Consider the following 25,344-nt stretch of genomic DNA (forward strand, 5'->3'; position numbering starts at 1 on the left):
TAGCATGTGGAATGCTATGCGTTCGTGGACTCGCCTTTTTTATGACGGGATAAATAAGAGCAATTGAAGTAGTATCCTTCTTGCTTATTGCGATTTCAAGCGCCTTCTGCAGATCTTTAGAAAGACTCTTGGAGTGTGTCGCCAGGTCCGATGTCCAGTCAGGATTGTGTCGACACAGCTGCGTGGAGCGAATGGTTAGTAACCTCAGAAACCAGTTCATTGACTCACTTACCCAGTGAAGCAGCTTCAGCATCGCCAACTTAGTGTCAACATATTTCTCAGCCCCACACGATTCACACGACCCTTGAAGGTATTGTCTGAGCAAACCGTGTGCTAGGGTCTGGAACCACCGATTCTTGAGCACGTGCACCACTACAGCTCTTGTCAGCAGATTCACTTCGGTTAAATGGAGAACCCTTACCTAAAGCTGTTGTCTCCTTCCCGTTCATCAGGGCTTGCAAGGTGTAATTGACAGCAGGGAGCATGGTGCACGCTACATGGGTCTCCAACTGTTTTAACTTCCGTTAACCTGGATCAACTAGCTCTGCCTGAATCTTCTGACCTCGCTTAGCAGGACCTCCCTTACCATATCCACAGCGTCGCAGAGCACGTCCACTTTCGCCCGGTTATCAGGCATCCACACTTCTCTGCTCGCATTTAAGAAGTGGCATATTGACCAAATTACAATTTTGTACTCCATATCTCCATCCATAATTGCCGAAAGGACGTTCACACAGTCATTTGTCTCGACCTTTCCTCCTTCGTCGACCAGAGCGGCAAGGAAACCGAGTGCAGCGGCGAAAGATGCGGAGTACAGCTGCATCATTGACGGTGAGTCAATATGACGAAGAACGTCGTCGCCACAAGGTAAAGTGATATGAGAGACGAGGGCCGGGAGCAGATAGGTTTGTGAGGCGAGGAATCTTGCTTTGTGGGATACCATGAGCACAGAAAATAAAATGCGGGACCCTGACATACATATCTCGGGACTTGACCCCACCATAACTGTCAGATACTGCGTGATGCCCATGACCGTCTCCACCGCCCGAACGAACTTATGGCTTTCGGTCATGTCCGGCCCAGACTTGTACAAAATGCCTAAGGTGGAGAGGTCTCGAAGAAGAACTTGTACCACTGAATAACAAAACCATCAGTCGGACTGCTACAATTCGTTCGGACTGGGTATCAGGTACATACATAAACCAATGTCACGTACAGACAATTCACTGCCAGATGCACAAGCTTGCAAAGTTTCCATCTCAGTGGCACATAGGGCCTCGACAGCTTGACTCCAACCTGCGCAGGCAATCAGACAAAGACCTGGAAGGTGACGAGTAACGTACCCCAACTCGGAACCCATTCTCTTTCACATTTCGAAAGCACATGCAATAATGAGCTCAGATAGGAACAACTTTGCTTCATAGCGGTGCTGGCGAGCTTAGGTATATCACAGAGGATGCAGAATAGCTTTCCCGGCTTAGATTCAATTGCACTTGACGGGCTAAGCCGGGTCGTCAGAAGGAGGAGAATACTCTGGGTTTTCCACATTAGCTCCTCTCGCCTGTTTTCAAGGCGTAGCTACTCGCCTCGGCAACTAACAGCCCCTGGGGGTTGCCATTCAGCAGTTGGCTGAGTTCATCTTGCCTACCCTCACCTCCTCTGCCGTAAGCGTCAAGCATCCATGCCATAGTCTAGATACAAGTCAACGTGTTGTACTCATGGGAAAGAGCCCACACATACCAGCTCCCGCACAACCTCATCGCTCGCTCCTGCATTCCACATCCATGGAACCACTACAGTAGCTTTTCTCAACAACAAACGTCTAACTATTTTGCTCTGATCACCAAATACTGCGTTTTTAAGTAAATGCAACAGTCGCTGAGCTGTATGCGGCCTATACTCCTGGTTTGCTGATTGATCCACCACAATGTAGACTGTGGCGAGGAGTGCGGTGGAGATGGGCGTGAGATCATCTGGGGACTCGGCACGGCGAATGTAGGATCCCAGACAACCAGCCAAGGATTCAAGAAACGGGCGCGGATAGCCTGTGCCGGAAAGTATGGTAAGGTAGGCTATGGAGAGATTGGCGGAGAATTGATCCGGGCTTGGTACCGGCGTGAGTAGGGTTTCCAGCGAATCTCACGAAGACGTGTCAGCCTTTCTCCTCTCGGCACTGTTTCTATCCCTTACCAGGTAAATCTATCTCCAGTGGAGGTATACGCGCCCATTTCAATAGGCTTCCGAGTATCTTGACAGCCTCGCACTGCTTTTGAGATTGCAAAAGTACTCCAAGGACCGCGTAAGAGCACAGATGCTCCATCAACGGGTTCAATACACCACGTTCCCCAAGTCCCAGCGTGACGATTTTGGAGATGAAAGGCAGAAGCTCACGAATATTACGTATGTTGAGTAGTATCACGTCAACGGCTTCGGCGACCAAGTCGGTTTGCCTGGGGTCAGATGGTGTTTGAATGATGAATGTGGCCTTCTCGAGCAAGGCGATAGCTAAATGCGGAGCTGTTAGCGTTGCCGAAAACCAATTTCAATCCAAACCAACCAAATTCTCTCTTTTTCTCTGAGAGTTTTGAAAGAGGGCTGTTGGCCTCGATGACTCGAAGGGATTCTCTGCTGCGTTGAATGGTGGTTTCCTTTGTGCCGGCATACAATTTCAAAGCGGCACAGGCAAGGTTCTGGAACCAAGAGGAACTTGTACTTTCGTCGAGATCTACAGCCTTGATATGTCAAAACAAGCACTGTCTGCAGGGTTTGTGTAGGTACCCAATAACCGCTGCAAAACCATCCGCCATTCGCCTTCTATCACGGCTGTTCTGTCCTTTGGCACGGTGGCCCCAACATCGTCGTCGGACTCAAGTGCCTGCAATTGACTTTAGCCGGTAGCTGAGAGAGGACTGTCATGAAGCTCATTACCTGTAGTATCCTGGCCAATCCCGCCTCATCGAACGGCACAGACGCATACACGCGGAGAGCTTGGAGGAGAAGTCTAGCAGGACTTTCTGAAAGGCCCATTGTCGCAGTTGTATCGGCTTCGAAGGTGCTGGCTGGCCAAGCTATTTGCACTCATTGACTGCATTGAAGAAGTTCAGGAGGTGTTGGTGTGGAGTACGCCGGGGCCGCTTTACTTGTCTGGGGAATTAAGGTTTGTGCCTCACATGAGCTCAAACTCTATTCCACCGAACAAGCGATGTCGTCTCGTGGTTTGTTTACATGACGCGTTTCTCGCGTTTACTCTTATTTACTTTCGTTCGCCATCTAAACGGTTTCCTTTATTCTTGCACACCTTGCAATTGACATCATTGCACGTGCCGTCGACCGTGACCGTACGGGAACCCAAATTCTTGTACAAGTAAACACAGCAACCTTTGGCAGCAAGATCAAGGGCATAGAGGTCTGCAATGTCAGATCAACAGTCAATACCAACATCAAGCGGATCGCTATCGCCCTCGCATGCTCTCCTCGCGGCGTCTACCTTCGCATCAACCGCGTCCTTGACCGGCTTGCGCTACCTACTCGCGACTTACCCAGACGCTTTCCCGTTACCAACAGTCCTCGATATACTCTTACGCTTCTTGCCCGAGACAACGCCAACTTCAGAATATGTCCAACTGGTTCACGACGCATGGAAACGACAATTGGGATCACCTGCAGTTTTGGAAGGAGAAGATGCGGAGGTTGTAACAAATGTGACTGCTCTGAGCGAAAAGCGGGCGAGGAAGAAGCTACAGACTTTACATCTCAATACTTCTCCGGCTGCCGTTACCGACGAAGTTGACGCCCTTACTGCATGGTTTCTCGCTCGCGCACGACACATCGACAGACGCACCGGCCTGATCGCACTCTCTCACCAATTGTGCACAACATCAGCAGCAGACCCTAGTTTCCCGCCCAGTGCAGTACGGCAATGGGTAGCAAGCGTCGTAGCGCCATGTGAAATGCTTATCTACATAGACGGTGCCGACCTTTCCCTCGAGGAGTTCGAGAATATGCCATCAGGACCCGCGGTTCGCCTTATACTTGCTTCCGCCGACGTGCACAACGTGGCATCGCGAGTACGTGGCTCAGTGGTTCCTTACCTTGCTAGTCGTCTATCGGAGGATCGAGCTGTGCTGTGGGAATGGATCGTCGAACGTGGCCAGAGGAATGAGTTGGCGATAGTGCGGGCGTTGTGCGAAGGATGGGAGGATGGGGAAAACTCGGTGATGGCATTCATGCGGGCATGTTATGCTTGTCCATCAGCTTCGCCTGCAACCATTGATAACATACATGCCATTGTCAAGCTTCTGTCAAGTCGGGTGCCTGAGACCAAGGGACCACAGGCAGGCGTCGCTGCGCCCGGGTCGCCTTTGTCAGATACGGCGGTTCTCACCGCGCCCAATGCGTGGGCTTTGCACTTGCTTGAGCTGCTGACGACGTCAGCTTCTCTTACTAAGCTTAGCCTCGCTCAGGTCCTTGCTATTCGGCAGGATGTGGAGAAACAATTACCGCTCCTCTTGAAGATCGTTAAGGCCGAGGGCTGGATGTCACGAGACGATACTGCATGGCGACGAACACGCGATCACATTCACTGGTTACAGAACAAGTCTTTGGTGCTGTCATCTCTGAGTGATGATGAGATCGAATCGACGATCTTGAGCGGCATGCTAAGCGCTGGACGCTTTGGGCTTGCGAAGGAGCTATATGTGCTGAGTGCTCACAGGACGTTAAGTCCATATCAGGTTGAAAAGTCTGTGCTGGCCGCTTTCTCGGAGTTTTACGACAACGCGACTAATGGGAACAGGACAAGAGGTGGCATGAAGCAGGCTGATACTGCACTTTCACTCATCGCCACGTCAAAAACGCCGGAAGCCTCACGGGCGAGGAAGCTGCTGGATGCTACACATTCATTGGCGGCATACAGTTTGGTCTTGCAACCTGGCGTCCCTGTGATGCCTGTGCAGATCCGACTGTACCCCGAACCGGTTGGCTTGATTGAAAAGGTCCTTGACTCAAACAGGGAAGCATACAAGAATGCCGATAAGCTTATGAGGGTTGTAAATGATCTCATTGAGGGAACGGGGCGCGAAATGGTAGATGCTACCGCCCTAGAGGCACAGGTGGTGCGCATGTGTATAGAAGCAGCTCTCACGTCCGATGACTTCGAGACCGCTTACGACCTCTGTTCCAACCGATTGTTACCAGCTGCACGTAAGTCCGCGAAGGAGGACATCAAGGACAACGCATGGCTGGCGTGTTATCAGGCTGGTCGTTACCAGGACGCAGATGTTTCCAGAAGGTTGAAAGTGCTATCTTTCGCCATCGAGATCTGCCCGGCCGCCAAACTGCATGAAGTGCTCACGGCATGGCGTGCCTGCGAAACCGAATGGAGCCGGATTCCAGTTGCTTCAATCACAACTACTCCTGAGTCTCGTGCACGAGCTTCAACCTCGGTTGACCTAGCGAAGCTAGCTGTGGAACCGCCGAAGACGCTTCTCGCAGCCGCAGCAGGGGCAACTCGTGCTGCCAAAACCTTGGGCCGCATTTTGGGTGACGATACGCCTCTACCACCGACGTCGTCGCTTCTCTCTGCCTCCCGTGCAGCACGCTCTCTCGGTCGTTCTTTTGCTTCTCTCCAGTCATCGGGTCGGGAACGTTCGTTGTCATCTGGATCCCATGGACCGCAGCTCGAAGGACAAGATCAAGGGCTAATGGTATTACTCTCTGGTTTTGGGCGTGACAGAGCTGGAGCGGTTGAGGAGCAAGCACCATCAGTGCCGGACATCAGAGGTCTCGCTGCGAATGCCCTTACAAGTGGCTTGGGATGGATGTTAGGGGCTGATGTCTCACGGCAGAGCAGGGAGCAAGAGAGATGAGCAATGGGTCTCGATCGTAATCTCGTTTAACATGGCGTTTGTCGAAGTTTTATCCTCATTGTTGGCATATCACACATCAAGACTATCACTTCCTCAAAAACTATCTGTATCACTTCAGTAACTCCTTCTCCTTCCTCTGCTCTCGTACGCGTACGGGCCGGGCTGTCAAGGCCGCAGCGCATGGCATACTTAGGGTTAGTACAGATACGGTAGCGTTGCAGTGCGATGTACACATGTCATCGCCAATCGAGAATTCCATACACCGACGAGGATACGAGTAAGGATCCAGCGAGACGGCAAACGACCGCTTTTATTCTCTTGCTGGGCTCAAGGGATCATAGGAGGACTGGGTACAACATCCGCAATCACGGTGTGCTTTCGACTTGGACATCTTCACGCCTTTCATCGCAAAAACACACACGAAATGGACAGCGGTTTCAGCATAATGCCCGGCGAATTTCCCAATCCTGAGGACGATGATCCTTTTCTGGTTTGCTGCTTCTCAACTTTGTTCTTTCTTCTGCTAATCCCATTGCGCGTAGAGTCTAGCGCAGACACCCGATGCCCAGGCAACTCCGCATTCTCGCAGCACTTCGTACTTCGGACTCTCAGATATCCTACAGCGTCGGCCGTCCTCTATGTCTCTACGGTCGCCCCTGAACTCCCCAGGTGCCGTGCTACCTGCGCTCAATCAAGAACGCAGCCCAAATGCCGGGAGTGAGGCGGGTTCCGACTTGAGCTTTCGGACCGCTGCCGTGACGGTGAATGGAGATGCACCATTAGCGGAAGGATGGAGGGAACTGACTCCTGAGCCCGCTCAAACAATGGATGCGGACGACGTTGCGAGGACGCCGCGGCCTCAGTATCTTAGGAGAGAATCAGATGCAACGGAGACTATGAGCATCGCCACGGCTACCGCCAACGCAAACCCGGCGGTCGAAAATGAGTTACGGGAGCTCAAGGCACGACTGGACAAACTGGAACATCGCGATACATACGACACCTACAGATCGCGGCCATCGACGGGTTCAACCTCTTTGGCAACTTCATCCAACTCAAACTCGCTTTCTTCTCCCAGAAGCACTAATCTTCATCTGGCTTCAGTGCGAAAGTTGAGGGGCGTGATCAGTCCAGAAGTCTTCAAGACAATAGAGGACGTGAGCAATGAAGTTACTGGGCTTTGTGAACAGGTTGCGGAGGATGGCAGCCCAGTCGTGCGGAGACGAGCGGATGGAGTAAGACGGGCATTGACAGATGTGTGTGTTGCACTGTTGGAAGATCATGTTCGCACAACGCAGCTTCTCAGCCCGCTACGACGGAGAGCAGATCCCGACGCTGGGAGTGCTGTGTATGAAGCTGACGATAACCGAAGCTACATCTCCGGTTCGTCATCACGCTTGGGATATCGAAATGAGTATTCAAAACCGGAAAACGGTTTGGGGCGGTCTCGCACGTCCACGTTTGATGGAAGCCGTCGTGCGGCAAGTGTCGCATCTCACGGGAGGGAGGCGCTGTCGTTGCGACATGATACGTTACTGGCACACGACAGGGTTCAGCCTTCATATAGTCCTCGTCAGCATGATGAAGATTCGAAATCGTACGTCTCTACGACTTCCTCTCGGTGGCGGCCCAGTCCAAGGTCAGAGGCTCTGCTACGTGAATCTCGTGCCGCTTTGCTTGGAAGATCGGCATCGCGCTCGAGCACATTCAGTTCTCACCGAAGGTCAGAAAGTGTGGCCAGTTTGCGTCGAGATGATGGATTAGAAGCACAGTATCACGGTCCTTACGTGCGTGATCCGCCCGTTCAGGTTGCAGGTCCTAGACGGAGCAGCACGATGCACTTTCCTCCCCCAGCACCAGCTCATGAATCGCCACCGATGAACGCGGCTGCGCAAAGGCGGATTATGAGCGAGAAAGCGCAACGGCGGCGGACTCTCCTCGAGGACGCCGGCAGCAGGGCAGGTGCCACGTCCGCGATCGGCGGCAGCGGTGGAATGCGGCGTATGGTGGCAAGCCAGAGTATGGGGAATATGTCACTGAGTGAATGGGATTCTCCGAGAAACGGATCTGGAAGTCCTAATGCCTACATGGCGGATGATGGAGATGTTCCGAGGAGGAGGCTGTAAAGGGGTAGGATTCGTCTAGAAAGGGATGGTATGGTACCGGTATACGGCACGGTATCTTATCGATTGATCAGGTTATATATTTCTACAACAGACAGCAACCCTCAGCTGATCGCGCAACTCTCCGGACGCAAGCGGGTCAGCTGGAACACCTGGAAAAAGCTTAGGTGGTTTAGCGTCCGTCTATTTGCGTGCGCGAGCGCGGGGGTCTGTGCGTTTATTTTTGCATGAGCGCCAGAAAACGCCAGGGTTCTTTCTGATGGAACATAGGCAAAAAGGCGCGACCACTCCAATGTTTCGGTGTCGTTTGGCGACCATTCCAACCAAATACGAGGTGACCGCCGGGGACAGTAATGCCGTGTAAGACGCCTCTAGCCCTTGTGTTTCCCCGGCCGCAAATGAGAGGTCGTCCGTTATGGGCTCAGGGCCTGTGGAATGAAAAATGATTGTCAAAGCTTGTCTCCTCCTATTTGAGCTGATCTTCCCGCTGTCTGATCGCGTGGTACGGTACTCAACGGCGACACGCACCTCGTAAGGAGTTGTTCTTGCTAGGCTATCCAAGATGATGCCATTCTATACGTTGCTGGGAGCGATCTTCGCTCTCCTCCGTCTCGTCCACGCCCTCTCGGACACTGACTACATCACAGAGTCCGGAAGCAATGCTCGTACCGGTTATTCGACAACTCACAACATGGACCCAGCAGTGGTCTCATCGACCTCCTTCGGCCTTCTTTGGTCAAGACCGACTTACGGCGCCTACAAGGGCTTCCCGGAACAGTTTTACGCACAACCTTTGGTGTACACACCTGCAGGTCACTCCCAGGTTGTGTTTGCCGTGTCTGCGACGAATTGGGCTTACGTACTGGATGCGGTTACCGGTGTAATCATCAAGTCCCGCAACTTGAGCCCACCCTTTATGGTGTCCGATCTCAACGGCTGCAACGACATCCTTTACACCGTCGGTGTCACTGGTACACCTTCGCTGGACCCTGAGACCGATACCGTCTACTTCTTCGCTAAGACGTACAAGGACGGGACTGCGGACGTCGGTGGTGTTGCCAATGCCATCTACAAGATGTACGCCCTCGACGTCTTAACTTTGGAGGACAGGGATAACTTCCCCGTTTCCTTAGAGGGATACAATGCCTGGAACAATCCCAAGAAGTACTTCGAAGGTGGCAAGGTTTTGCAACGCCCTGGAATTCTATTGTCCGACAATGACGTCGTGTATGCGGCATTCGGCGGTCATTGCGATATGTTCAACTACACCGGTTGGATCTCTGGCATTCACAAAACCTCTGGTGAGGTCGTGAATTTGTGGGCGTCTGAGGGAGGTGATGAGGCTACCGGATTCGGAGGAGGAATCTGGCAGTCTGGCACGGGTTTGACTCAAGATGTCAGTGGTCGAGTGTTCTTCGTATCTGGCAACGGTAACTCCGGTGTTCTTGGCAACAATCCCGTCAGTGGTCGGAGTCCGCCTCACGCTTTGGAGGAGACCGCAGTGAACTTGAAAATCGACCCGAACGGTACGGTCTACCCCGTCGACTTCTTCGCTCCCTACGACGCGGCAACGCTCAATGCAGCTGATCGTGATTTGGGGTCTATTGGTATGATTACCCTCGATCCGTCTTATTTCACTTCTGCGTCTGCCCGGCGTATGGGTGCCATCTGCGGTAAGAACGGTAAGGGTTACGTCCTCAACCTCGACAACTTGGGTGGTTACAAGACTGCAGCGGGAGGTGGTGATAACGTTATCCAAACCTTCCCTCTTACCAACTCTGTGTTCTCCGCTCCTGGTTCTTACCCTAACGAAGGTGGCTACCTTTATTTCACACCTGCGGGAAACCCTACCGTTGCATACAAGTTTTCCTTGGACGCCAACGGTAACCCCACCTTCACGTATGCCGGTCAATCTGAGGATGTTGCGGCTGGTCGTCCTGGTACTGGCCATCTGAGTGTTACCTCGCTTGACGGACAGCCAGGTACCGGAATCGTATGGTTGACTGACGTTGAAGGTGGTACCGTCCGTGCCTACAGCGCCGTTCCAGTCAACGGCAAACTCCAGCAGATCTTCTTTCAATCGCCTCCGCTTGTCAACAAGTTTCAACGTCCCGCTTTCGGTGACGGGCGTTTCTACGTGGGAATGCAGAACACTCAAATTCTCTGCTACGGTTCTCCTATCAATCTTCCGATGAATTGCACAAGTCCGATGGACTTTGGATCCGTGTACAAGGGCACGAAGGAAACGTTGAGGTTGAACTGCACAGCCAACATCCCGCTTTCCATCCAGGATGTTACACTTGCTAAGAACAACTACTTCTCTCTTCCCACGGCTCCAACACTTCCTTCCCGGCAATACGCTGCTGGAGATGTGTTCACAATGGACGTTACCTTTGCTCCGACCGGTCCGATCTCCGTTTCTGGCTCCATCAACATAAAGACGAACAACGGAATTATTGGATATACGGATATCTTCCCCATCTCACTCCGTGGAGTTGGATTGAGCGCAGCTCCATACCTTGCTGTCCAGCCTACCGTCATGTCCTTCGATGGTTTAGTCATTGGCTCCGGCTCTAGTGTTGGTGGGCTTCAGAACTCTGTTCTTGTTCAAAACTTAGGTCAAGGAAATCTTACCTTCAGCGACATTTGGCTTCAGGGCTGTTTTAGCGACGATGATGACGACAACATTGCTTCCGGTTGTGACCACAATGTCACTGCCACTGGAAATACCATCGGGCCTTTCACTGTTTTGAATATGCCCCGTGCAGGTGACACCATTCCGGGTGGTGGCAGTATTTCGTTCAACATCAAGTTTAACCCTGATAGCACTGGGCAGTTCCAAGCTTTCCTGCGATTCATGTCTGACGGCGGGAACTATTGGTTGCCCATCGCTGGTTCCGCAGCCGGTCCTCCTCGGGCTGTTCTTGAGGTTGAGGATGCCGAGGGGACCTATCAGAAAGGCACGTACCTCGATTTCGGACGCGTTTATGCTGGAAGCACTGAAATTCGAGATATTCGCGTCGTGAACGAGGGTGATAGTGCACTTATCCTTACCAAGTCAAAGCCACCTGTTTCTCCCATCATCGGAGCTCAGAGCCCTGAAGGGGACTTGCCAGAGACCTCCCAGATCGCACCGAACAGTTCTTCATATGCCACGTTGTACTGCGCTGTTCCAGCCAACCAAGTCAACATTCCTGATCAGAATTATACAGGCCAGTGGATCCTTAACACTAACGATGAATCCTGGGGTATTCACATTGTCGAGATGAGCTGTGCTGGGGTGACGCCCCAACTTGGCCCCTTGATGCCTGACGGCTACAACGCTCAGTATCAGTACCTCGGATGTTACAAAGACAGCACAGCCAAGCGTATTATGCCTACCATGGCATACTCTGACGGAAATAAGAACGAAAATGGCATGTGCACGGCAGAATGCAAGAAACTTGGCTTTGCCTTTGCCGCAAGCGAATACGCGCAAGAGTGTTGGTGCGGAAATACGCCTCCGTCCAATCCAGTTGATATGAGTAACTGCAATTACAATTGTGCTGGTGATGCTAATCAGACATGTGGTGGATTCGGTGGGTTTGCATCCATCTTTTACGATCAGCGGAAGTGGACACCAGCGAATGGATTCCTCGTCCAAGGAACGACGACTCCGGCAGCTCCGGCAGCTCCGGCCACAACAGCTGCCGGCCAAGGTGATATTGCCACGATCGTGGCGCCCGTAGCGACATCTTCTTCATCGCCTATCCCGTCAGTGCTTCCCGATAACGCTTGGGACTACCTTGGGTGTGCAACTGATTCCGTAGCCGCTCGTACTTTGCCGGTAGGATGGTCACCTGGAGGCATGACTTTGGAATTGTGCATGAACTACTGCGCCGCACAGAACTACACTATTTCAGGTGTCGAGTACGCCCAGGAGTGCTATTGTGGAAATGCTTTGCAGAATGGGGCTACATTGGGTGCGTCTTCATGCACAATGGCCTGTGGCGGTAACTCTACCGAAATCTGTGGTGGACCTGGTGGTTTGTCACTCTTCCATTTCAATGCCTCTGACGTCAAGCCAGTCAACGGTTATACCTTCTCCAGTTGCATCACTGAACCGAATGCTGGTCGTGCCCTCAATGGCGCTTCTACAACAGATCCAAAGATGACGCCCGACATGTGCACGAAGTTCTGCAAATCCAAGGGCTTCAAATATGCCGGAACTGAGTATGGATCCGAATGCTACTGTGATAACAGCCTTGCCAGTGGATCGCTTGCGATTACTAGCGGCTGTACTATGCAGTGTGGTGGTGATACCAATGAGATCTGTGGTGGACCCTCGAGGTTAAACTTGTATGTGTTGAGGAGTGCGTCGTCAGCTTCTTCGACGGTCAGTAAAGCAGCTTCGACGTCAACGAAAGCGGCCTCTACCTCCACGGTGAAAACCTCAGCTACCACCTCATCTGTGAAAGTTACGACAAGTTCATCGAAGACTACTTCCACAACGATCAAGACCTCCAGTAGCACTTCCAAGGCTACCACTACATCTACTACGCAATCCTCTTCATCGGTGAAGTCTTCGACGACGACGGCGAAGGCGACTTCGTCCACCAATGTCACGTCAAGCTTGAAAACCACTGCGGTTGTCACATCATCTGTCAAGACAACAAGTAAGACAACGACCACTTCCGCAAAGACGATATCGAAAGCTACGACGTCGGCTTTGAAGATCACGACGCCGTCCGTCAAGATCACAACGTCTTCTTCAAAGATCACGACATCCCCTGCGAAACCCACGACACCCTCTGTGAAGACTACAGTGAAGACTACAGTGAAGACTACAGTGAAGACTACAGTGAAGACTACTACTTCGTCTATCAAGACCACGACGCCCGTGAAGACTACGACGCCTGTCAAGACTACCACGTCTTCCGTGAAAACTACGGCGAATCCTTCTTCGAAGACATCCGCGACAACGAGTAAGAAAACAACGACCACGACCAAGCCAGTCAGTTCGACTAAGGTTACTTCTACCACCAAGAAGACGACTACCACTACTAGTTCGAAGAGGACAACAGTTCTGCCAACGACTGTGAGGTTGGCCATCAACACTTCTTCGTCCAAGACAACTTCTAAGACCACGTCAAAGACTACGTCGAAGACAACATCCAAGTCTACAACGAAGGCTTCCTCCACGACACGCGCGAGTACTACTGCCAAGTCGACTACCTCGGCGAAATGAGGTGTGAATGGCAAAGACAGATATATACAAGCTATGATAGAACCAAGGGCAATTATAGTGAAGAGAGTGCGCAGCATAGCTACAGTTACTTAATCAAACCATACAGACTATGTGTACTCATGTAATCCTCAAATGGCAATCATCCTCCCCGCCAAGCAGAAGGCATAAGCGATAGCTCCCCCGACAGCAATAAAGTTAATTCCCACACTGGCGGCATGCGCCAACCCCAACATCTTCTTCAACTTTGTCATCTTTGCCTCATCAATGTTCCCGCCGCTCTTCTCGAGCTTGTGCTTGTCAAACATGATTTTGGTGACCCACGGTCCGACTAGGGCACCGTTCGCAAATCCGCTCAGAAGAATGGACCAAAGTAGTTTGTTTTCTGTGGTCGCATAACCGAATAGGCTCCCGGCGGAGGCAGGTGCAGTGAGAAGGCAGATGCCAGACAGTGCGCCTTGAAGGGCGAAGAAGATAGGGAAAGTCTTAGACTGAAGGTTTCCAAACTGCTGACGAGGAAGAGTCTTGAATTGGACGGGACCGGCAATGAAACTGTGGAATAGAGTCATCCCGGTGAGTGTGCCCCAGCTAAGGACATGGTACGGAGCAGCGGAATAGACTGACGCTGTATGAGCGTATTGGCATCAGAATGTAAACTCGGTATGGAATGGTTTCCGAATCTTACCGAGTGGCATTGTGACCGATGGATGTCGGGTCAGCAGTTGATGGTGTATGCTTTGGTTGGTTGGTTGGGCAGTTGGTGTATGACGCGTGCATGCAATGAAGTGCAGTGCTTAATCTTGCAGTAGCACAAAGTCAAATTATGGCAAAGCTCGGATGTTTGGGATGCTATGGGCATCTTTTCTTTGGTTCAAAAATAAGAAGTCATGATCTGCAGACTTTGCAAGGCATAGGAGTACTTGAACACGTCCACGTCTGCATCTGCGTGTGAAGCGTCGATATTGACAACCATAATAATACCAAGTGAATACGTTCGAGTCAAAACTCCTCGGAGCGTCCGGAACGGAACATTCGACAAGTTCGGAAGAGGGTCCTTGTTTAGTGCTATTCGGCTGCTCATAGGATATGATGACTTACTTGCTGTTCCATAACTTAACCAGAGGCTGTATCTTCGAACTCCCCATTGACATAGTGCGGCTAGTCAATGAATTAACCAGATCCACCCGGTCAAAACTATCGAGCTCAAGATTTGTGGGCTTCTTCTTCACCGGAAGCTTTTCAAAGCACCAAAGGGTAACTTCTTCTTCCAGATCAAATTCCTCCACAAACCTCGATGTGCGGGCGGGAGTACTGCGTATAGATGAGCCGGTCTCCTCAGAAGCACGCAGCGACGAAGATGTCCCGTTGGAAGAATTGTCGGTCTGGAAAGACGGAGCTGTCTCGGAAAGGGTCGTGCTGACTCCGAGAGTGTAATGATCGTTCTCGTAGACGCTAGGGGAAGGAGGAGCGCGCGACGATTCGTTTGCGAGCGTGGGAGTCTCACGAGGCTCAACAGACGAAGGGTACGGGTAGCCAATCTTGTCTTTAGAGTATTTCGAGATCACCATTCTTGTAATTGATTTATCGGACGACGAAAGGATTGTAGGCTGCGGTTGGTATGGAAGGACTGTGAAGTTGCTTCAAAGAGCGACCGATGCACGTAACGGAGAAGGAGTGTTTGTATTTTGAGGGTAGCATTCTGAACAAGGCCAGCGATGTAACTTTATAAGTCCTCGACCAAGAAGTGGAATTTCCAGGCCCGTTGCTCGGCCCTACGAAAGCGAGGTTCGTAACCTTATTAAAGAGGGAATTAATATGCCAAATGCAGCACAGACTATTTTTAGAAGTCCGGACCGGCCCGACCCGGTCTGTGAGATTGTTAGGGATACATCATCACGGGTCCTCGCCAGCTGAGGACATAGTATGTACTTGGAATGGCCAACGCTGCCCTGCCAGGGTTTGAGCAGTTGAGCACGCAACCGCCGGCAATTCCGGCACCTCCACATTTCCCCCGCATGACCTGCAGCCGCGAGCACAATCCTGAAGACGTCAAGATCAATTGCAATTGTTCGGTTGTTTTCAGCTTTGGTCCGCTTCAATTGATGCTTAGAGCACGTCAAACGTCAAACAGGCTCACTCAAATCACGACCCAGATGCGAACAATGTCTTCATCCTCCCTTCCCAGCAAGATGCGCATTATCCAGATCGAGAAGACTGGCGGTCGCGATGTCCTCCAGTACGACGAAGTACCAGTGCCAAAGCCTGGTAGTGGTCAGGTTTTGATCAAGAATGAGTTCATCGGGTACGTTGTTGTTGTGCAATGGACGTGATAGCGCTGCTTATCCTGATCCGCAGTGTAAACTACATCGATACTTACTTCCGCACTGGATTGTACCCGTATGTTAGACCCACCCTGATCAATTACAGTTCTGATCTAACGCTACGTGTAGCCCTCCCAAGTTCCCTTACATCCTTGGCCGTGAAGGCTCCGGTCAGGTCGTCGCCATTGGTGAAGGCGTCAAGAAGTTCAGCGAGGGTGATCGCGTTGTTTACTTGGCCGAAGCTTCGTATGCCGAGTACACCCTGGCTGCGGAGAGCAAGACTTCCCAAATCCCTGAGGGCATCTCGAACCACGATGCGGCTGCTGTTCTTCTTCAGGGTCTCACGGCTTTGACCTTGATCCGCGAGGCACACGAGGTCAAGAAGGGTGACTGGGTGTTGGTGCACGCTGCCGCGGGCGGTGTCGGTCTCAACCTTTGCCAGCTCCTTCGTGGTGTAGGAGCCCATGTAATTGGCACTGTCTCGACTCCTGAGAAGGCTGAGCTGGCCAAGAAGCACGGCGCTGAGCATATCATCATGTATACCGAGGAGGACGTCGAGAAGAAGGTCAACGATCTCACCGGTGGCTTGGGCTGCCATGCTGTTTTCGATGGTGTCGGTAAGAGCACCTTTGACGTCTCGCTGAACTGCACACGCCGCAAGGGAACTTTGGCCTCTTATGGAAACGCGTCTGGCGCTGTCCCGCCTTTGACCATTGCTCGATTGAGCGCCAAGAATGTTAAGGTAAATCATCAATGTAAACCCACCTTCGCACACTCATGTTTTCCTAACGTTATCTCAGGTCTGTCGGCCAACCTTGTTCAACTACATTACTACGGAGGAAGAGTGGACTCAACACACTCGTGACCTGTTTGACTTTGTTTTGAAGGGCGACTTGGAAATTAAGGTTCATGAAGTCTATAAGCTGGCCGAGAGTGCCAGGGCTCATGAGGATCTGGAGGGAAGGAAGACGACCGGGAAGCTGCTTATGAAGCCATGAACGCTTACGTACGAAGGGTCCGCTTGCAATTGCTACGGCCATATCCAATAATTGGCCGCGTCGATATATATCTATAGTCAGACAAAATTTAAATGTGCTATTTAAATATGCATATGCAATACGGACAGGATCTGTTATCATTGGAATTATCTGGCTACATTTTCCTTTTCGAAATCATAATCCGCAACGGCACTCCAAAAGGTCTGAGGGAACATAAAGAGGACAATGAGAAATTCGGGATATCTTTGGGCAGGCGTTTTCTGCCGATTATCAATCATTTATCGCGAAGCTGACACCGATGGCCATCAGCAAAGCTCGGCAGCCGCTATGTCGGAACGAGTCATGGATCACCGGTGGATGTGATCCTTCGTTTTTTTTATTGTGGATTAATCCATGCTTTTTCGGGCAACCCTACGAGATGATGAATATGAGGACCGAAAACATCTGGCTGGTGGTATGGAATATCCTGCCCTGGAATGGGCCCTATGTCAAAACTCATCGTGGACGAAAAAAAGTGGGATTAGTCCATGATATTTTGCCATGGATTATGCTTGATTTTTTCCGGCTTTCGCGCACCCATTGCTTGATATAATAGGCATAACCCATGATTTTTTTGGGTTTGATCCATGATTCTATCATGTAAGGTTCTTGAAAAATCAGGAAGATTGTGACAAATTGAAAGTAAATGCGCAGCATTATGGGGGCAAAAATGCAAGAAAATGAAGTGTATTGTGAGTATCCTAATGGTCATGGTAGCACTATCATAGGTCCATAACTCAACATGTTAGCATAAGCTCACTCCATGAGAGTCATCAGCTATCATACCTGACTTTGATTTTGTTTGTGGTGACTTGGAAGATTTTTGGAAATTTCCCAAGTGGTTGTGGGGCTCCGGTTTACATGTTCGCATTCCTACACACAGCCACACACAAAACCAAATAGGAAAGCCGTCACGTCATTATAATGTCATGTATGCTAATCATGTCTATGTATAATGCCATAAACAGCGGAATTTCTTTCCAAGCCGTAATCCATGATAATGTCAAGGACTATGATCCGTGTTTCAGACGTGGTTTTTAGCGTGGATTGTCCACCACGCTAAGTTCCATAATCCACGCGTAATTCTTGTCTAATCCATGATTGTGACATGGATTACACATTTTGTTAGGACTGAATGGGTTTAATACTTAACAACTCGCATCATAGGGGTTGTTGTAATCCATGTGCATGTGTAACCGCAGTTGAATCCATCGTTCTGACGTGAATTACGCCCGTTCCTAGGACTAAAGGGCTTTATTTCATATGCATGACAAACCGCGTCATAGGGCGTACGCCAAAAACTACGCACATTGAGTTAGGGATTACGCCGAAATAGATCATGAATTAAGCCCACCATTTTCAAGCAACGGGTGCGAGACAGCCTGAAAAAGAAAACAGGGATCATGCCTGACAGAAATCTGGATCAAACCCGATAACAAAGCAAGGATCAAACCCAATATTTTTGTCCACCATTATAGTCTTGACATACAGATCAGAGCTGATGGGGCGGTGTGGAAGGGTCGCAAACTTACGTAGACCATTGACCGTGCTTCTTTCGGCTGGAACTGTGCTGCCAAGTTCATTCACAAGCTGCTGATGTCTTTCAGTACGGAGGGACGCAGCACAAGTCATGTTTGCCGTTGTCTCCATACCTAGAGTCCATAACCGTTTCCATGCCTCTCATTATTGGAACTCATTATGCTACAGAAAAAGAGGGATCATTGGATATAGTCTCAGCATGGTCTGAGAAAGTAAGAGTGTCTTGCTGGGACGCTGACCTGTGATGGCATAGCCTTCTTAGAAATATGATATCCTTAACGAGACATCTCTACTAGAAAATGTTTGCATACTGTCTTTTCGCATCCGGCCGAAAGGGAAAACGCCCTCCAAAAATGTTTCAGTAATACTCATCTCCTGAGCTCCCTCCCATCTCCGTCATGCATATCCTCATTAGCAGAAGTTGTCTCCCTCCCTGGTGGACTGCGTGGAGGTCGCACAAAAGATCTTAGGGTTAGGGTACCCGAAGCATGGAAATTTCATACCCCTCATATGCATGATCAATGCCGTAGGGAGACATAGACTAATTTCCCGACGGTCATCGTGGGTTACAATCCCTGACCTTCTCATGAAGTGAGGCTAATGGGGTTTGTCAAACCTCTGTAAAATTTACAGCGAATTAGATTGTAATCCAGAGCACAATACGTTGAGGTCTGACCAACCCTTACAAAACATAGATATATTATTTTTTTCGGCAGGCGGTTAGCTCCAGCTCACGTGAATATCCATGGTGGTGAGTTTGCGTCAAGGCAGGTTGAGCAACGAGACTACGCAGATCATGCGCGAACCCTGAGTGATATCTACATGAATTTCCTACTTGGGAGCATCCACTCGCCCTAGGCAATTATTTTTTAAGCGATCATTTTAGGACCCTGCTCGATCACCTCGTGTAAATAATCGATCGTTATGCATCTTTGCCATGGCAAACGCGCGGTTGAAAAGTAAGCGGTTTTTTTTTGCAGAGGTTTGACTACCCCCAACAACTATGTCATGAATTAGGACACCAGTAAAATCATGGATTACTGGCAAAATAAATAAATAAAGTAAATCAAAATTTGCAGCAAACACTTCTTAAACTGCCTAAATAACTCATATACGCCCTATGAATTCCCACCCTGGCAATACAGGATTAATTATCATAAGTACTCGAACCAGAAGCGCTTTCCATTACGGGTACTTAAACCTCGGTAGAGCTTAAGCAGGTTTAAATCAAAATCGAAACTATAGGTGACTCAGGTTTGACCACCACTACATCTACTTCACCCATTTCGATTATTTGTCACCGAAGTCTGACTACCCCCGTTGTGAGCTTTATTACTTCTGCTATAGGTATCAGAATACGTATGATGCAACTTTCTTACCGGCTAATGCCGCCTTTTCCGGTTTAATAATACTGGACATTTGGGGATTGATTTCCCGACATTTTTCATGTGTTTTTTTGGACGATAAAATGGTGACACCCGTTATCATCCTAAAGTTACCTAGCATCAAAAGTATAGCTTACACTGAGGAAATCATGAATGACGGCAAAAAAAAGAAATGGACAAATCCCACATTCAACAAGACAATAGCTGCGCGATAGCCCAAAAACAAATTGAAGTAAATAGCGATACGAATCGAGGATCAAAGCCGGACCTGGTAAGATCAATTCCGGTTTCCTTCGACATAGGAACAGTTCTCGCTTGCATGAACATCGATCTCGATCTCAGAAAACGTGTAACGAATAAGTCCTTTCACTTGATAACCTCGCTCCTTCAACCCAGTGATTATATGCATTTGCTCAATAGTTTTTGGTGTTTTGCGTGACAAACTCTTTGAGTAAACCTGATATCATCAAAGAATAAGCCCAATATTTGCGGGTCTTTGATAGTCTTGCGTTTCATGACAAGATCGATTCAAAGATTGAAGCAGTTTTTCAATTTGCGACTTTCGAGGTCACAGGGTGTCTGATTGTTGTTGCCAGCTGTAAGAAAGCCATGAGACCCTGACCACATCAAGGTAATAAGGCACCTACAGTTGCAGGCGGCTAGTTACTTACGTCTGTCGACTTGGGCTTTCGGGATGTAACTTTGGCTAAAATATTTGTGGGTACCTTAGGTGGACACAATCTACGATCACAGGAGTTGACCATAAGCGGGCTATATGCCGGTTATATTTCCCGCCGGCCATGTTCGATGCTTCATGACCGGAATCTATCCTAGAAGGCGATAGATCTTCGCTGGATTTGACATTAGTCCCCCAGCGGAATCGTGATGGCGCCCGGCTTCCTGCCTACTACGTGGAGCTATCTCTCCCGTTCGGCATGTTATGTCTCGTCACTTATCCATTTGCATTTCAGTGCAGAGATCCTCCTGTAATTGTAGGGTTTCCCAGTCTGTTCGATAAAGGTTGGCTTGTAGTACGAACATGATTTGACATTCGGATGAGTTACCTTCGTTTATGTCAAGTTATAAGCCACCATACCTATCGATGTCCATGGCTTCCCAGGATCTCCTACTATCAGAGAAGTTAGTATCCTTCAAGAAATCACATCATGGACGTGCCGGGCTTACCTCGTCTCAACACTAACCTAGCAACGGACCCGGTCCCGATAGATTGCCTCGTAAATGCGGTCGATGTTTGGCGGCTCCATCCATGAACACCAGCGGGACAAGGGACTGATGTACTTGATAATGTACTCATGACTCAGCGGACGGCCGTCACTATAGTCCACACGCTCAAGGGGTTCCTCACTGCGGGTGAGAAGACCTGCCACAGACTTCTGGAAAGCCCTTGCAGTGTTGCGACGCGCGAAATGATCCCACCTCGGGCATGAGGTAGGTTTCGGCATAGAACTTGCAGCAACCACGGGAGGTTTTTTCTTATGGCGCCTTGTGGTGGCCCTTGTGTGTTGCTGGATTTGGTGTGGTAGCTTCGTTTCCTCAACCCAGGAGACTCTGAGGCTTGAATGACTCCTAGTCTCCGAGCAGAGAGTCTCTTCACTAACACGCACTTCACAAACCTCCTCAGTCACGACCTTGCGCTTAACTTGATCTGTGGTGTCCTCTGTGAGGGTTGAGGATGTAACAGAGTCAAACACCTCCAAATGGGGAAGCAAGAAGGAAGAGCGGCTGCTAAAAGACGTCTTGACCTTCTTGTTCACCTTGAAGTGGAGCTTCACGCCAAAGGCACGCAAAAAACAGTTGAAAGGCATGGTTGTTTGTTCTTTGTGAGTGAAAGGAGTTTGGTTTGGAAGAAGTTTTCAAGAAGCCCATCCGAACCAGATCTATCCAGCATGCAGTGTTCAAGCAGCTAGTGTGAGTTGCCCAATGCGGCAGTCGAGTTTCCGGATTAGGTGCGTGCACGTTGACGTATGAATGCCGATGGGACTCGTCTGTACAATGCAGTACTACCGAGCTAGCTGCAAGAGGTCCTGCGACTGCAGATACATACATTGTAGATACGTCTAGACACCGGAGCTTACGATGTAGCTCCTCAATCATCTCTGACATGTGACGACTGGCCCGCGTGTGATGAACGGCGCAACTTCAGAGCCGACTTCATTTTGACTTTACTCGTCGTGACCATGATGAAGACACAGCGTGTGTAGCAAACTGTTTAACCAGGCCTCCTTCGACCTTTACGATGTGGAGCAGTTTTTTGTAACTGCATAGCAACTGCGATATTTCACCGCGCCAGACACAGTCCGGGCTCTGTTGCAAGCATTCCGCAAGCGTGCAGGCAGCTCCAATTGGGAATAGCAGTTAAACTGTAGAGCATATTACTCTAGTGAGTTACGTTATCTTTCCTTGTAACGGATTTGTCTGTCGAAACGAGTTTATCTACCTGGTAAATGCTAGAATTGCGAGGCTTCATCAGTGCACTGCGTACACGATTGTTAACACCGCGTGTCCCAGCTGCAGTACACTCTACGGGTTACCAGCACAACCAAAGAGTACGATAGGAGAATAGGTTGCTCAGTCATGGCCTGATCTCCCCTAGATTCATTCACATGTATCCTGTCTGCACAGCTGAAGGTCAACGTGAACAATTCATGCAGGTCGGTGTTTACTGGGGTAACCCAGGCAACGCGCTCAAAGCTCACCTCACCTCCTTTTCTGTTCCATTGACAACCCCGACATTCAAGAGCCAGCTGTATCCGATCATTCCAACGCTCGAGCATGTGAGCCAATGTCGACCGTCACCACTGCTGACATCTCAACTCGCAGAGTGCTGGGCATAGACAGAGACCTTCCCACCCTCACCAATTCTGCTCGCGTCGACGAGGAGCTGTATGCACTACTAGCCCTGGTACTCCGTGATTTTATCCAGACATGGTACGGCGCGATCACGCAGGATGAGACATTTATACAGGAGATCATCCTGGTTGTGGCTCACATCCTTAGCCGCCTGGAGCAAAGGCTTCGGGAGGTACGTTTTCTGATCGCGCTTCTCCTCATGTTCTCTGATTTAACTCTTGAGCAGACGAATGTAGAAACTCTATTACTGGAAGAGCTTCCGGCTCTTTTGCAACTGCATGTCCGCACTTATCGTTCCGCCAGGAGACTGTTCTCTACAGCTATCTCAGGACATCTCTCATTCGAAGAGTTTTTTCGATCCCTGATGCCACATCCTGCATTACGTTCAGCCGAAGCCGAGGAGCTATATTACCAGCGGCTCGCCGAAGGCATTGCCGAGCTTTTCGTGCCCCCTGACGACCTCCTTTCGGATTGTGGACGCAGTTTGGTTATCGATATATTGTCCAATTTAGTACTCGGTACCGCGGTATCCAAGTTAAGTGACCCATATGTCTATCATGAATTGATTCATAAGGTGCGTTACTCTCTGTAGTTTCAATCTGCCAACGAGATTCTAACGATCAGTTCTTAGAACCTTTCCCAAGAGCATCAGGAATTACCCAAGCTCCAAGCTCCACGTTTTGGGTGTGGAGAGTTAGTAAGGTCATGGTCACGACAACTTGCCGACAGGTACCATTCTGCGCCTGAATGGGCGGGCCGCTTGTGGATGTACATGCAGAGTGGGGGTACGAAGGTTCAACCCTCCGTCATGAGCTCGCCTTTGTTCTCGCTCATATGTGAGCTGCTTTGCCCAGAAGATCACGGAAGGTGGCTGTGGTCCGTAATAAGGCTATGTCTTGTACCGATTATAGTGGCAGTGTTCGGAGGAGCTATCGAAAAGTGAGATAGACAACCCCCTAACGTATTGATGAAGCATTCCTGACTGATCTCGCAGGGCCTACGCCGATGCAGTAAGGCCGCTTTTGAGAGATCCCGAGGTATGGTCTAGAATATTAAAAACAGGCAGGGAAGCGCTTTGGCCGAATGGAGCAATGACGCCCAAAATGGCACCGGATGAAGCAGAACGAATGGTAATGAAGCGGACAGCTCATGAAGCCGTGCTCAATCGTTTTCCCAGAGCAGCAGCTATTCTACTGGGAGGCTCTGAAATTACAAACGAATTTGTCGAGGAGCTTCTCGATACCGTGGAGCATCAATCCTGTAATAAGGGTGTGGCACTCTTTGTTCTTGATGCCATCTTAGCCAGATGCTTGCCAGAATTAGTATCTTAACATACACAATCGCAGGTTTAACAGATAAAAGACTTTATTTTCCTGCAGTGTCAGACATATTCTTGATCACCGCATGTCAAAATTCCCAAGCTTAAGCACTTCTTCCGCACCAATATCGTAGCAATGTTGAAAATGAAAAAAGAACGCCAAAATGAATGATAGAAAAAGACGACTCAGTTGTGATCCTTTGAGCGCCTTGTGGCAGACTCGGACTCGAGTTTCCCCAAAAGTTTGCCAATAACAAGGTAGTCTTGGACGTCGACATAGCCCACCGGCTGATGCTTGAGGAAGCCCATCACGACCTCCAGGGCTCGAGTTGCTTCTTCAAGACAAGGATCAGATGATTTTTGTGAACGTGATGTTGATGGAGGAGAAGGATATCGTACGCTCATAGGCGCCGACGGCTGCTCAGCAGTCATTTGAGGTATGGTGGGCGTCACCGGGTTGGAGACCGGCGAAACCGAGTGAGGAAAATTGAGTGCCTGATGGCTATGGCTTCGTAGGTGATGTCCCTGTCGGGGATTCTGATATGGCTGGCGTATGCTGATAGACGAACGTCGAGAACGACGACTGCGATCAGAAGATGCCACGGACGGAACAGGACTGGTACTAGTGGTACTCTGACTGCGTAAAAGCATTGAGTGCTGCAAATTCCCAGGCTGATATTGAGGGTCATTGCTCCGCATATGATCGTGGATAAGACCATCCATACGGATCGGTGATTGCAGTATCGCATTGGATGGCTCCTCCCTGATAGGGCTGAAAATTGGAAGATGTTCAAGCTGGTTCATATTGTGTGCGTTTTCCATCGCCTCATCCATATCTGGGGGACCCTCGTCCTCTTCCTCTATAATCTTTCCACGCTTGATCATATTGCGGAATTTGAAGTTCTCGATCCAACCTATTCACACATGTAAGCAAAAGCCACGTATTAATCTGGGCGGTCTTACCACTGCTGGCCTTGAAATCAACCTCGGATATGCCGACTGCATGAGCAAGCTAGAATCGGACAGAATTAGTACGATAAAAGGAACACATATGCTCTGAAGTTGTACCTCTTTGGCCTTGTCACGGATCAGACTGTCTGATAGTATGCCACCTTGTTGGAAGACATTGCGTGCCCAAACCGATAAGGTTTTCTCCAGCTCTGGAAACTTCCCACCGCGTTGCTTGTTCGCCATAACTCCAAAAGCACTCTCTTCAATGCTCAGATACTTCTCCTTACACCGCAAAACTTTCGAGATAGTGCTGCGTTCAACACCAAACATCTGAGCGATGTCATCTTGTTTCACCTTGGGGTGCGCAAGATGATACTCGCAGATACGTTTACGATCAATATCCGTTAACCGGATTTTCTTGCGAGGTGGCTGTCGAGAGTTTGATGCAGAATTGCTGGATGGAGCCGTACTAACCATACTTCTGGCGGATGGCGAAGAAGTGAAGGAACCAACGCTCGGTCGATGTTCCAGGGATATTGGCAGGTTCTGAATCTGTTGCATGGATTGCTCATGCTGGCACATAGAATAGTTAGATGAATGACCAGGATTGAGGCCTCCAACGTGCGGCTGGCCCATGTTGAACGTTGCATTGTGTAGCTGAGCGGACAATGAGGCTGATGCAAGAGACTGTTGCTGTCCGAAGCTCAT

General features: G+C 49.9%; 9 protein-coding genes across 9 annotated transcripts; 5 read left to right on the plus strand and 4 right to left on the minus strand.

The window, feature by feature from the left end:
- Positions 1–3,413: 3,413 nt before the first annotated feature.
- Positions 3,414–5,867, plus strand: SAICODRAFT_27202 (Sec39-domain-containing protein; the record flags this gene model as incomplete). The annotated part of the gene is made up of 1 exon (XM_019167011.1): positions 3,414–5,867. One exon carries the CDS (start codon positions 3,414–3,416, stop codon positions 5,865–5,867), a length of 2,454 nt encoding a protein of 817 aa, XP_019021945.1.
- A 194-nt stretch (positions 5,868–6,061) lies between these two features.
- Positions 6,062–8,321, plus strand: SAICODRAFT_163856 (uncharacterized protein). The gene is made up of 2 exons (XM_019165650.1): positions 6,062–6,357; positions 6,410–8,321. The coding sequence occupies exons 1-2, from the start codon at positions 6,292–6,294 to the stop codon at positions 7,991–7,993; spliced, it is 1,650 nt and encodes a 549-aa protein (XP_019021946.1). The 5' UTR covers positions 6,062–6,291; the 3' UTR covers positions 7,994–8,321.
- A 231-nt stretch (positions 8,322–8,552) lies between these two features.
- On the plus strand, positions 8,553–13,217 carry SAICODRAFT_27204 (WSC-domain-containing protein; the record flags this gene model as incomplete). The annotated part of the gene is made up of 1 exon (XM_019167012.1): positions 8,553–13,217. One exon carries the CDS (start codon positions 8,553–8,555, stop codon positions 13,215–13,217), a length of 4,665 nt encoding a protein of 1,554 aa, XP_019021947.1.
- A 128-nt stretch (positions 13,218–13,345) lies between these two features.
- SAICODRAFT_27205 (uncharacterized protein) lies at positions 13,346–13,909 on the minus strand (the record flags this gene model as incomplete). Its single annotated transcript, XM_019167013.1, has 2 exons — positions 13,346–13,839; positions 13,900–13,909. The coding sequence occupies 2 exons, from the start codon at positions 13,907–13,909 to the stop codon at positions 13,346–13,348; spliced, it is 504 nt and encodes a 167-aa protein (XP_019021948.1).
- A 176-nt stretch (positions 13,910–14,085) lies between these two features.
- Positions 14,086–14,782, minus strand: SAICODRAFT_27206 (uncharacterized protein; the record flags this gene model as incomplete). The annotated part of the gene is made up of 2 exons (XM_019167014.1): positions 14,086–14,287; positions 14,313–14,782. The coding sequence occupies 2 exons, from the start codon at positions 14,780–14,782 to the stop codon at positions 14,086–14,088; spliced, it is 672 nt and encodes a 223-aa protein (XP_019021949.1).
- Positions 14,783–15,376: 594 nt separating this feature from the next.
- Positions 15,377–16,533, plus strand: SAICODRAFT_9484 (NAD(P)-binding protein; the record flags this gene model as incomplete). Its single annotated transcript, XM_019171956.1, has 4 exons — positions 15,377–15,516; positions 15,570–15,611; positions 15,665–16,277; positions 16,336–16,533. 4 exons carry the CDS (start codon positions 15,377–15,379, stop codon positions 16,531–16,533), a joined length of 993 nt encoding a protein of 330 aa, XP_019021950.1.
- Positions 16,534–20,698: 4,165 nt separating this feature from the next.
- SAICODRAFT_27208 (uncharacterized protein) lies at positions 20,699–21,322 on the minus strand (the record flags this gene model as incomplete). The annotated part of the gene is made up of 1 exon (XM_019167015.1): positions 20,699–21,322. The coding sequence occupies one exon, from the start codon at positions 21,320–21,322 to the stop codon at positions 20,699–20,701; it is 624 nt and encodes a 207-aa protein (XP_019021951.1).
- Positions 21,323–22,228: 906 nt separating this feature from the next.
- SAICODRAFT_73050 (uncharacterized protein) lies at positions 22,229–23,776 on the plus strand. Its single transcript, XM_019170821.1, has 4 exons — positions 22,229–22,539; positions 22,594–22,941; positions 22,999–23,306; positions 23,362–23,776. The coding sequence occupies exons 1-4, from the start codon at positions 22,300–22,302 to the stop codon at positions 23,696–23,698; spliced, it is 1,233 nt and encodes a 410-aa protein (XP_019021952.1). The 5' UTR covers positions 22,229–22,299; the 3' UTR covers positions 23,699–23,776.
- On the minus strand, positions 23,757–25,265 carry SAICODRAFT_31616 (uncharacterized protein). Its single transcript, XM_019167963.1, has 3 exons — positions 24,754–25,265; positions 24,649–24,697; positions 23,757–24,599 (listed from the first exon to the last, which is right to left on the minus strand). The coding sequence occupies exons 1-3, from the start codon at positions 25,216–25,218 to the stop codon at positions 23,872–23,874; spliced, it is 1,242 nt and encodes a 413-aa protein (XP_019021953.1). The 5' UTR covers positions 25,219–25,265; the 3' UTR covers positions 23,757–23,871.
- Between the last annotated feature and the right edge of the window lie 79 nt (positions 25,266–25,344).

Source organism: Saitoella complicata (assembly GCF_001661265.1).
Source record: "Saitoella complicata NRRL Y-17804 unplaced genomic scaffold SAICOscaffold_23, whole genome shotgun sequence".
Lineage (NCBI taxonomy): Eukaryota > Fungi > Ascomycota > Saitoellomycetes > Saitoellales > Saitoellaceae > Saitoella > Saitoella complicata.